Genomic DNA, 12,499 nt, shown 5'->3' with positions numbered 1-12,499 from the left:
TAAGTGGTCAGATTAGATTACAGCATTGGAGATTGTTTTGATTATGAAATTATAGATCTAGGATATAGATCCATTAGTCAGACCCCTTTTAAATAATTTCTTCTCTGTAATTTTAACAGCCAATGGTAACTGGGACTGGTTACAGGGAACATACAACCATCACAGCTATTTCTGAGCTGTGGAGCTCCCTCCCGTGGGACACTAGGTTTGGCCACCTCTCCTCTCCTTTAACCAATAGGCAAAGACATTTTTATTGAGATAGCCCTTTGGCTATTAACTGGTTGCTGAAAAAGAGTCTTTTAGTGGGGATTGCAGACCTTTCAGCTGATGCTGTTTTAATAGGATAATTTATTTCATTTTTTCTTTTTTAAAAAAACTATTTTCATTTGCTGTTCCAACTGGTTGTAATTGTTATTAGTTTAATATTGCAGAGCATGAATACTGAGGGAAAATATTTTTACTATTTATTTTTATTAAAGATTTGCATAGAACAATTGTAAATTATCCCTTCCCCACCTTTCCCTCTCCTTCATGCAACATTTCATGAATTCAAAATTCAGTTAAAAAATCACAAGCAAAACCAGGTAACACACCCTGGCTGCTATCCAAAAGTGCTAACTGTGAAAGCTTCCAGAGCACCATATCTTTTGATGTTGGACAATATACGGAAATTGCAAAGAGAACCTTCCCCATTTGTTTTTACCAGAAGTTACATGAAGAATGAAAGGAGGCAAAGTCTCACAATTACGTGTGGGACTGTCTCCTTTCATTCTTCCACTGTGAATACATTTTAATACAAATGGTTGTCATAGAATCATAGAATCATAGAGTTGGAAGAGACCACAAGGGTCATGTGAGCCCCAAAGTATCTTTAGCTATTCTGCCTCTAACAAGGAAAAGTTTAAAAGTCTACTTCTCCAATCATGTAACATTCCAGACTCTATCAAGGTACTGGCAGATGGATAAACCCAAATTCTTCCAAGTCCTTGCTATCTCTATCTCTGCTGCATACAGTTATGAGAACTAAGACACTGTATAGACAGCCCCCTGAAGGGTCAGCCTGCAGCTGCCTCCATTTTCCCCGGATCGGAGCCATGTCAACCACATGCTGCTGATCTGGCCTTTGCAGGGTGCAGAAAGGACCTGCAAAAAGTGGCTCCTTTTTGCTCCCTGCAAAGGGCGCGATAGCCACGGCATTGCAGCTCTACATGGCTCCTTCAGTGCTGCATCATGATGATGCAGTGCCTGAGGAGCACCATGACGCCATGTGCCATGGTGTGCAGCATCACATTGGCCTGGGGGCAGAGCTGGGGCATGCGTCATGTGGATGTCATGCCCCGACTTTGCCCCCAACCTGGCTTTTCCTGCCGGTCTGCATAGCCCTGTAGTGTTGGATATTTTCATTTGCATTGTCATTCTTGGATTATTTTGATAACCCTGCCAAGATTAATAACAAATATTTGTCCCTAGCATGTAATAATTGAAATTGAAATTGAAATTATTTTATCTGTGGACTTAATAGCGTTTGAAGCTGTTATAGCCAACTGTGAATAGAATGTTCTTCTGTAGATGTCTCTAATCTTGAAGGGAGGGGTTAAAAATAAACCAAATATGTAAGACTCAATCACTCTTAGTTCATATACCTTACAAACAGTCTTTTTAACATTAAGCATCAGCAGTCTTGTATAAGCATAGTTAAAAGGGAAGCCTACTACTTCAGAATCAGCTCACCTTTGGCATAGAATATTCTCCAGTGTGTGTCCAACATGCCCTTGTCAATCCAGGTTGGGTTTTGAAAAAAATATAAGAGGAGAGCTTTGACAACCTTTTATTAGTAGAATAAAGATTTGCCACCCCAAAAAGTACTGATCGTATGAAACAGCTGTCTTATACTGTGAGTGCACATTCACTGAAGAAAAGGAACAAAAATTAATTCAGGATACTATGCATTATTGCTACATATGAGAGATCCCCAGTTAAACCATTCCATATTTTAGTTTGGAATTAACTTCTCAACAAAAAAACCAAACAAAACAAAAGTAAAGGTGGAAATTTTGAATGTGGTTCAGTTATATATCCCCACTATTAAATGCAATAGGCATAGCAAAATACAATTAAGTTGTTGATGCAGTTAACAATTAAATGAAGTGTGCCTCAATTTAAAGACCATTCTTAAAAAAAGAGAGTTTAGATGTAATTGAATTTATTCAGCATACAATTTAAGTGATGTTCCGAATAGAAAAATATATATATATATATATATATATATATATATATATATATATATATATATTCACAACAGATATCCCCATTTACTGAGAGATGAAGGGAAATAGCAGTCATTAGTGGCTATTGATGTTTTCTTCCCCCTTCCATGGTGATCAATGCATTCATATTGATTGCTTCCATTTTCCCCCTCATGTCTCAAAAATAGGCTATTACTTTCTTGTGTATAACTGTATATTTGCAGACTAGCTAGAACATTTTCTGTTTCATAGAACTTCTGTTCTTTAGCTAGAGGCTTTCAGCCCACTGTTTCATTTGATAAATTCCAGTTGCAAAGTTGCCTGCCTTTTCCTGTAGGTTGATAATCGTGTTTTCTTCTCCTGTCCCTGGTGACAAGCTTCTTCCTTCTTTCCCATCATTCTGCACTCCCTTGTACATCTGCACCTCATTCTATCTCCTGTTTTATGTCCCTCATAAATATGTCTAAATAAGATAGGCAGTCCGGTCTGACACCATATTATGTTCATTTGTACAGTATTTCTCGCATAAGGAAGAGAAATTGCATCAGCATGGCAGAGGCAAGAAAATAGGCCCCCATGAACTCTGCCTATTGAATATGGTTTTAATCACTTCTGCTGTTCTACTACACCAACCTTCTCTCTTTCTTTCTGATGGATTCAGTTTCCATGGCAGAACTTCACCATCATCACAGTCAAGATATTTTTCATTGTTTATCTTATGTCTTGTCTGTTTTTTAACCAGTTGAAAGAAGAAATGAATGGGTTAAATTGAGGTAATTCAGAGACAACATCCCATTAAAAACATCGGTCACCCTATAGTTTACACTACACATACAATACATTGCTTCAGAGTAGCATCTATCAGAGGAGTCACATTACACAACCCTTATATTGAATACTAGCATAGTACAATGTATGTGGGTCAGTAGTCAATGTACATGGCTTGCAAACTATTGTGGAATTGTGTAAATGGCTTTCACAATTTACTCTGCATACTTAAAGTGCTACTACATGTACAATGGTTGCATGTCTTATGGATACGACTATTGTGCATTGTGCAAAAAATTCACTCTGCACAGGGTGACCAGACATCCTCATTTTCCAGGACATCTCCTACATTTCAACCTTCTGTCCAAGAGGAATTTCAAAATGCCCTCCATTTTGTGCATGACTAAGAAGTACAAATTTACATTTCTATGAGTGCTTCTAGCTTTTATTTTGGAATGTACTACATTTCTCTTGAATGTCCTACATTACACAGTGAGTTGTCCTCCTTTGTGGTTTGGATGTCTGGTCACCCTGACTCTGCATGAGTAGTGTTACTTAATGGCTGCAGATGTCACTAACAAGATGCCAGGCTATAGCTTATGGAAATATTATTACTGTGGTAAAGAGAAATTTTTGCTGTATACCCTCATGCAATTCTACAATATAGGGCAAGATGTAAATAGTTTAATTAATAAACAATAATTAATAATGTTGAGGTATTACAGGGCCATTGCAAAGATGGCATTGTTGCTTAAGTCACTAATTGAGTTATACTCTAGCAATAGCAAGTCAGCTAAAACCAATCTGCTTATCTAATGTTGTGTTTTTTTCTCGTTGTTAATTTGGCTTAAAATTGACCCTTCAAGAAATAGTGTGAGCCTTCTGTATCCATGAAGATCACATGTAAATTTCTTCATTGCAAATAGCCTCACTGATATGGGGGCATCCAGGCCAACATTATGCCCAGCACTTGGGTGGTCCACTTCCCATAATCACATTTTAGTCCCTTTTTTAAATACAATCCATTTGTGCATAATTTCATCACAAGTCTGAAAAGATCATTCTTTTTGCATCCTTTTAAAATATATAAATACTTTGATGAATTTGCTGTTCTCAGAAAAGGCTGACTAATTTCCAGCACATATATTCCTGATAAGATGGGGTGAGAGAGTGGGTGTAAATTTTCCACTGCTGGCTGATGCGCTATGGCACTTTTTTCCTGCAAAGAAGCTCAGCAGGCTTGCTCTGCTGTTTATCTTTAGGCAGTCAGACACATTTTCCTTTTCCAGCATACATGGAAGGTGACTTTTACTCTGCAGTTTCTTCCCAGCCTGTAATATACTGTTCTATGCCTTTCTGATTGGGTCTCTGGTTTTAATTCCTCTATTCATACTGTGCTTTTAGTTATAAGCTGCCTGGAGGGCTTACTAGAACCATGTAGTGGGCTACAGATACAAACAAATAAATGCATGGACAGAATCTGAAGAATCTGTTTATCCTAACGGCTGTATTGCAGAGAAGTAGCTCTGTGTGCTGCCTCTGCTCAAATTCTCTTGGTCTTTTTTCTAAACTTAACAGTAGCAGTGGCTATGTATCCCTCTTTCACACATTTGTAGTTCCTGATTTTGCCCATGTCTTGTCTTGAAGGCAGAAGAGATTTAAAAATTAGAATAAAAGTTCAAATTGGCTCTTGCATGCTCAGCAGGTACCCGCATTGCATTCTAAGAGACACTTTTCCAATGAATTAATTGTGGGATTATTCTTGTAAAAGATTTGAATTTGTGATTACTTTTAGAGACTAGGTCAGAGAAGACAATTGGAATGCTGAAAAAAAATTATTCTGCCTTCCTGAATCGCTCAGCAGTGAAAGTAAGAGAGTTTGTTGTTGTGTGCTTTTAAGTCATTTCCAGCTTATGGCGACCCTGAGGCAAACCTATCATAGGGTTTTCTTGGCAAATTTTGTTCAGAGGGGGTTTGCCATTGCCATCCTCTGAGGCTTAGAGAGTGTGACTTACACAAGGTCCTTAAAATCTAATAAATTGACTCTTAAGTAGCTAGAACCACTTCATAATGTTTAAGCCACTGTAAGGCTCTGTTGCAGCAAAAACTATGAAACATTGGAATAATCTGCAAACAGTCAGGAGTGCTCTTTCCGAGAAGCAAAAGTGATTTTGTCAATGCAGGATACTCTCTTGAGCTGACAGTGAAAGTGCAATAAAAATTAGATCAGAGTGTACAACATGTCTAGTTGTGTATGTTTTTTCACATATGTACCTTCAAGTCATCTGTCAATTTATGGCTACCCCATGAATTTTTCATAGGGTTTTCTTAGGCAACAAATATTTGTCTAAATATACTAAGAGGTGGTTTTGCAAACTCCTTCCTCTGAAATATACAGCATCTGGTTTTCATTGGTGGTCTCCCATCCAACTAATAACCAGGGCTGATCCTACTTCACTTCCAAGACCAGACAGGATCTTGTGCCTGTAAGGTATATAGGCAAATACCTAGAACCAACTTTTTAATAGTTTTGTAAGTCTATCAGTCACATTTCCTGAATCCTTTTTCAACTACTATCTTTATTCAACGTATTAAGTTCTTTCTGTGCCCTACCTTGTGAGATCCAAATAAAATATTGAACAGATTCACTTCATTTGATATCTGGTACTGGAGTAGAGTTCTAGGGATACTATGGACTGCTAAAGAAAAGAAAAGAAAAAGAAAGGATAAATGCTTGTGAAAAAAGAAAGGATAAATACATAGGCAAATCAAGCCTGAACTCTCACTAGAAGACAAAATGACTAAATTTAGACTACTGTGCTTTCAATGCGTCATAAGGTGCCATGACTTGTTGGAAAAGGCAATAATTCTCAGTAAAACGAAAAGCAGTAGAGAAAGAGGAAGACCTCATTACAGATGGATTGATTCAATCAAGGAAGACACAGCCATGAGTCTGCTAAATCTGATCAGGAGTCCTGATGATCAGGGCTCTTGGAGGTCTCTCATTCATAGGGTTGTCATAAGTCAAAGCCAGCTTGACAGCAAATAACAAGAACAAATCTTTTTTTTCCCTATAATAATCCTGAAGTGTGAATTAAAAACACATTAGATCTTTTCAGAAGAGTCCTTTTACTTATATTCCACTATTCCTTTGAAAATCTTCAAGGTGCCATACCTGGTTCTGCCCCTCCCTTGATTCTTTTCATTAACCCTGTGAAGTACCTTTAAGCAAAGAGACAATCACCAGCCCAAGGTTAAGTCGTTTCCGATTTATGGCAGCCCTAAGACAAACCTATCATAGTTTTTTCTTGGAAAGTTTTGTTCAGAGAGGGTTTGCCAATTCTTCCCCCTGAGGATGAGAGTGTGTGAAATTCAAATCTGTTCCTCCCACCACCATCGATTCTTGATCGACTACTGTGTGCAATATACCAGTCTGGCTCTTGGGACTTTTTTGAAACTACAATTAACTGCTTGAAATTAAACTCCATAGTTTTATAAACTTCTGTAGAGGAAATAGATTAAACAGTTCCCTTGATAAATGGCAATTTTAAAATTTTATGCCAGGACTTGGATAATTAGTCTTAATAGCACTTCTGCCCCAAATTGGGGACCTTTAACATCAATAATAGGTGTGGTACCACTTGCAGAAATTCTCCTTAGCATAGTACAACTTTTTCTCTGTACACTGATGCTCTGTGTAACATTTCTGTACCTGGTGTGTAAAAAAAATCTTCATAACTAATGTAAGACTGGGAATATTAAAAAATTAAAAGGAGGGATCTAACAGCACCTTAGAATCAGATACATTTATCTGTTTTATATTTGTCAGTTATATCCTTCCCTCTCTCCTTCTTAAGTTTAAGTGAAAGTGCTGTAGAACTTTAGGGGAAGCTTCTGAAGAATTTAGAAGAAAGATTGAGAACAGCAAAAGTGGGGAAGAACAGTTAGAAATCAAAGATATAAAGAGTATTTCTGGAAGGATACCAAAAGGGAGTTAAAGTATGCTGTGGCTACCATATGTTGTTTCTTTATACTGTTCCTTTACAGTGTTGAATCTCGGGTAGGTCCAGTCACTAATAAAGGCACCATCATAGTAGACACCATTAACACCATGAACACAGCAGAGGTCTCACACTCCATGAATTTTCCATTTACAGCTGGGGATGGTGAACTTGAAGATGGGCGCTATGTTTCCACACATGTAATTCCTCAAGATCTTATTGGCTAGCCAAGGGAATGATGAGGTATCACTGAAGAGAGGGATATCCACAGCTTTAGCGAATATGTCAAGTCCTCACTCCCACACCATCATTCATTTGTGTTCTACTTCCTCTCCACCTCCTCCTATCTACCATATTTTCCCCCTCTTCCCTGATTGACAGCTTGTTCCTTAGTGTCTTTACTATCACTCCAGGGAATTCATTGTGCTTCTTGAAACAAACAAATGAAAAATGCATGGCAACCAAAGAAGAAACATGTTTCAGAAGCAAAAGTTAAGAGAAGCCAAAAATTCTTAATATTCAGTACAATTGGCCCTTTTGTAGATTTGATTATTTGTGGATTTCAATTAATATGCCCTGTCTAGGAATCTCTAGGTTCTCCAGCGCAACTCTGCTGGAAGTTGATCGTAGAGTTGCACTGGAAGACCTAGAGATTATGAAAGAAAGCACTTCTCTAGGCATGAAGGTCCTCCAGTGCAATTCTGCCAGAAGTTGGCCATAGAATTGTGCTAGTGGACCTAGAATTCACTTCTCTAGGCATATGTATGTCCTCCAACATGATTCTCTCGTCAACCTCTGACAGATGCTGATTACAGAGTTGCACTGGAGGACCTGGAGATTTCTAGAGAGGTGTAAAAGAATGGTGTGTTTCCACCCCCCCCACACACATTCATGGGGATACTTCAACCCTGACCCCAGCAAATATGGAGGGACCACTGTATAATGAACTAGTCCCAGAGCAAATGAGTGGTACAGTATTCTTTTTTCTCTGGGCTTAACAACCTGCCCTTCAGAACAGATTCTTTTCAGGGTTGAAGTGATCAGATTGCCCTTTTCCTTAAAACTATCTGCTGATTCTATAGCTTTTGTTTCTATCTGAACTACCTGAACTTAGATCCTTCTTCACATGCAAGACAGGATGATTTATTTCTTATACTATTAAGCCTGAAAAGTGGGAATGTGTTTAAATTGGTTTAGATGCGATCTTGACACAATATTATTTCTGGCAAAAGTAAACAATAGTATCATAATTATAATGCTCTTAAATGTATGTAGTAAGTTTGTGTGAGATGCTAATGAGAGATTCTGATGTGTATGACTATTTTTAAAGGAACCTATGATGACATCTCTGTTTCATGAAGTATAAGCAGCCATTGTGTTCTACAGTATGCCCCAGAAAATTCCAAAACATACAAAACAAAAATACAGAGCAAAAATACCAAAACTAAGTGTATGAAAATAATGGAAACGTGCCAATGATTTTTTATGAACAATTAGAGGGTTTTTTTTCCACCATTCATCTGAAGAGCTTGGGCAAGTTTATATATTATCTTTATTAATTTATTTAGCATTTTCACTATACATGGCCCTTTACAGGTAAAAACAAACAAACACACAAAAACAGTTCCCTGCTCTCAGGCTCACAATCTTAAAACAGCCTGGTGATGAAGAATACACCTAAAAATAGTGATCTGATGTCCATGCGGAGATTTGAACATATTTCTCAGGTTCTGCTCCAACACTGAAATCACTCTACCACACTGGCTCATGAAGACAGTATTTGAACAAGCCTGGAACCACCAAGATAAAATCTAGTGTTAAAACATTTCTAGGTATAAATGATCTCGCTTTCAGGAATATTCAGATGACAGCTAGGCTGATAGTAATGCAAAGCTTAGCAGCCTGGACTTGGACTATGCTGGACCATTTGCTTTTCTGCTATTTTGTTCAAAGATGAAATTAATCCACAAGTGGTTGATGTAATAAAAAAGATGAATTTGAAATTGGTGCTGAATTTTGTTTTATTTATTGTTTTTATTGCACAGGTAAATCTTGGAAGCAACCAATATCTTTTCTCGACAGTGGTAGATCCTAAGGAAATGCCATGTTTCTGCTTACGCCACGATGTTGATGCTCTTCTCTGGCAGCCACGCCCTGATCAGCAGGACAAATGGGAGCACATTTCTACTTTCAATGCACTAGGTATGGAAGGAAGCCTATGTAGTATTTCTCTTCCTTATCAAAATACAGTTCAATCATCCTTGCTCTCATTCATCAAAGTTCTGTGATTTCAGAAGTTGCAGGGACAGATTAGACTAAAGATGAAACAATGAAGAACATAACCAATGTTAGTTTTTTGTTTTGTTTTGTTTTGTTTTTTGGATTACATGACTATAAATACAGACACATAATTTATGGAAATATATACGTATACGTATAATTTTCTTTATTTTTGGTTAGGAATACTCATGTTATAGATTACAAGCATATATTAATGTATAATCCTTTTCCTCCCTTTCCCCTTTTTCTTTTTTGGAGTTGTCTCTTCTTTTTCCTTTATGCATTATATGTAATAAAATCCAATAAAAATTATGACAAAAAGTTCTGTGATTTAAACTTGGTTGATTTTGTCACTAGGGATTGTTTCATTGGGTAGGATTCAGAATTACTGAATCTGCTTTTAATTTGCTGATACTTGTCTGTAGTTGAAGTTGCCAGTACTTAATATTTTATGTCATTATATTTGTGATATTTTATCTTTGGAATTGTTTATTTTAAACTGTAAACTGCTTTGGGGGGTTTAGTGGGGGAGATTGACACAGAGAAGCAGTAAGAAATACAGAAAATAAGTAAGCTCAGATTTTGTAGGTGGCCTTTTAGTATGCTTTTTATTATCAAATCATTAGGAATTCTGTTAGTTTGCAAATAGATGCAAAGGAATCTGAGGCTGGAATCCTGGTTGCAGTAGCAGTTAGCCTTTAACAGACTTGCTTAAAAAGGTGTCTTGTACCCTCTTATTCAAACAGTTCCCTGCTTGCAGTGAAGTAAACACATAGATACAGTGCAAAACACACAAACCCATCCCTCATGACCAGAATAGTCACTGTTTGGCTCCAGAGTGCACTGGGAAGTTACCAGCCAAACTGGCCCTCCACCATCACTGTTGATTTTTTCCCCCCATTACCAGTTTAAGTTTGCTAGTGAAGCTTTTAGGCTCCCCTGATGCTCTCATACTGGATTCATTTTAGTACTTTTCAAAATGTAGCACTGCTCTCCTACTTGGTTCCATTTTGCAATATCATATCAAAATAACACTTTCATGTTAATCTCCTTCAGTTACTATTTTCAGAGGAAAACATGACATCAATTTAGCTGTGAAGAACCAAACATTAGAAACACCTTGCCACCTGTGTAAAACCAGGGCTTGCCAAAATGTAGCAAATATAAAAAATGTATTTCTCTTTAATATGGGACATCTCTTTGACTTTTTGTCTACGTTAAACTAGAATGTGGACAGTTTTAAGCAGTTAGTCGTCAAAAAATTCAAATGGCACACTCAAAAGCTGCAGAGGTGCATTTGAGACATGTGGACATTGGTATGATATTTTTCTGACTGCTCTTCCCTATCAGGGTGCAAGTCACCACATTGTCCTGTCTCCAGTTGTGTATACAATGTATTATTAAAGGGCAGCACTACCTGCAATGCATTATAGAAATCTAGTCCTGATGACACTATAAATATTTTCTGTGCTTTGGTGTCCTGAAGGCTAGATTCCTTATAAGCAAGTCCGATGCCAAAAGTGAGACTTGCAGACTTCTAACTCAGAAAGGGTGCAGCATGTTTTAACTATGTTGTTGTGTGTCTTCAAGTCTTATTTGACTTATGGCAACTCTTAAGTCAACCCTATAATAGGGTTTTGTCATCCAGATTTGCTCAGGGGGGTTGCCCTTGCCCTTCTCCGAGAAAGTGTGACTGGCCCATGGCCACCAAGTGGATTTTCATTGCAAAGCATGGATTCAGACCCCGTCTCCAGAGTCATAGTCCAACACTTAAACTACTATCCCATAATGAATGCGCTTTTATTGGCTTTTTTTATTCCAGGTTATGTGCAAGCGTCAAAGCAAGACAAGAAATTCATGGCCTGTGCCCCAAATCATTCTTATTCTGCCCTGTGTGAGTGTGTGCGGAGAGTGTTCATCTATCGGCAACCAGCTCCTTTGTCTACTGTTCTCTACAACAGAAAGGAGGGAAGACAAGTCGGGCAAGTTGCTAAGCAGTTGGTAGCAACTCTGGAAACCCATGATCCTGTTTTGGGATTTCAGGCAACAAACGAGAGATTATTTGTTCTCACAACAAAAGTCTTGTTTATAATAAAAGTAAGCACCGAGAATTAATGACTAAATACATCCTATACACAAAATTGGCTGAAATAATGACTATAAATTAGTAGGAAAGTGCAGAGGTGTGCAAAAGCAACATGTCATATGTACCCTTTTCTGAAGTTTGACGAAAATGTATCTTTACATGTATCTTTACATTTGCCTATACTTAAGAAGAATAAAGTATGTTGCTTTATTTTAATAAACAGGTCATAATTTGTGCAAACAGTTCAATTCTATTGAGAATATTAAGCAATCCTCCCCTTCCTTACTAGGTACTAGTGGTAGAATTTGCCTTTATGAAATAGATAATTTTCTGTGTTTCCAAATATTCTTTTTTCTACTTCACAGTTTTTTCAATAGTATGTCTTTCAGTTTTTTAAAAATTTTGTCATGCTAGTTTCTGTCTGGCCTCCTAACTTAAATCTGTTCATAGTTTTTTATGGGTTTTTCGGGCTATATGGCCATGTTCTAGAAGAGTTAGTTTCTGACATTTCGCCAAACAAACTCTTCTAGAACATGGCCACATAGCCTGAAAAACCCACAAAAATCTATGAATTCCAGCCATGAAAGCCTTCAACTTCACATTAATTCAGTTCCTTACTGGGGGTTTTTTGTAATGGAAATTTACCAAATAATTAAAATCTAATTTGCAGCTTACTAATGACTGTTTTTAAATTTGGGTTTTCATTTCCTTTTAAATGCTTTCATTTAATTCTTGCATTGGCCCATTGGATAAATGATGCTATGAACATTTTCTTTTCTCAGGCATACATTTAATGTAAGCTAAAGACTCTCATTATGTGCAAATGTGGTAATCATATGTGGATTGTGTTCCTTATGAAAATCTATAAACATTTTAGAAATAAAGTGGGATTCTTTTTTTAAAAAAAATGTTCCAGTGGTTTTCTCCCGTCAAACAGTGAGACTGAAGTTCATATTTGGAAGGTCTATATGCTTTGAAGTCTCTCAGTTGTGCAGTTGTTAACACTCTTGGAAGGGTGTGAGGCAGTTATTTTAAACTTTACTGTAGGTGAGTGTAAATGTGGCATACTTGAAAGAGCAATGTGCAGACATCAGAAATATATGATTTACAACATAAAA

The 12,499-nt window shown here is 37.3% G+C and overlaps 1 protein-coding gene across 2 annotated transcripts in view; it reads left to right on the top strand.

The window, feature by feature from the left end:
- The window catches only part of NUDCD1 (NudC domain containing 1), a 68,296-nt gene extending 56,007 nt beyond the window's left edge, over nt 1-12,289 (top strand). For both annotated transcript variants that reach the window (XM_042464629.1, XM_042464628.1), the window contains 2 exons: nt 9,061-9,217; nt 11,118-12,289. In XM_042464629.1, coding sequence (XP_042320563.1) covers nt 9,061-9,217; nt 11,118-11,410 — 450 coding nt within the window. In that variant the 3' untranslated portion in view covers nt 11,411-12,289. The remainder of the gene's footprint in view (nt 1-9,060; nt 9,218-11,117) is intronic.
- The last annotated feature ends 210 nt before the right edge of the window (nt 12,290-12,499 follow it).

The sequence above is a fragment of the Sceloporus undulatus genome, chromosome 4, assembly GCF_019175285.1.
Source record: "Sceloporus undulatus isolate JIND9_A2432 ecotype Alabama chromosome 4, SceUnd_v1.1, whole genome shotgun sequence".
Classification (NCBI taxonomy): Eukaryota; Metazoa; Chordata; class Lepidosauria; order Squamata; family Phrynosomatidae; genus Sceloporus; species Sceloporus undulatus.
The sequence above is the reverse complement of the archived record's forward strand: the minus strand, read 5'-3'. Positions and strand labels throughout refer to the sequence as shown.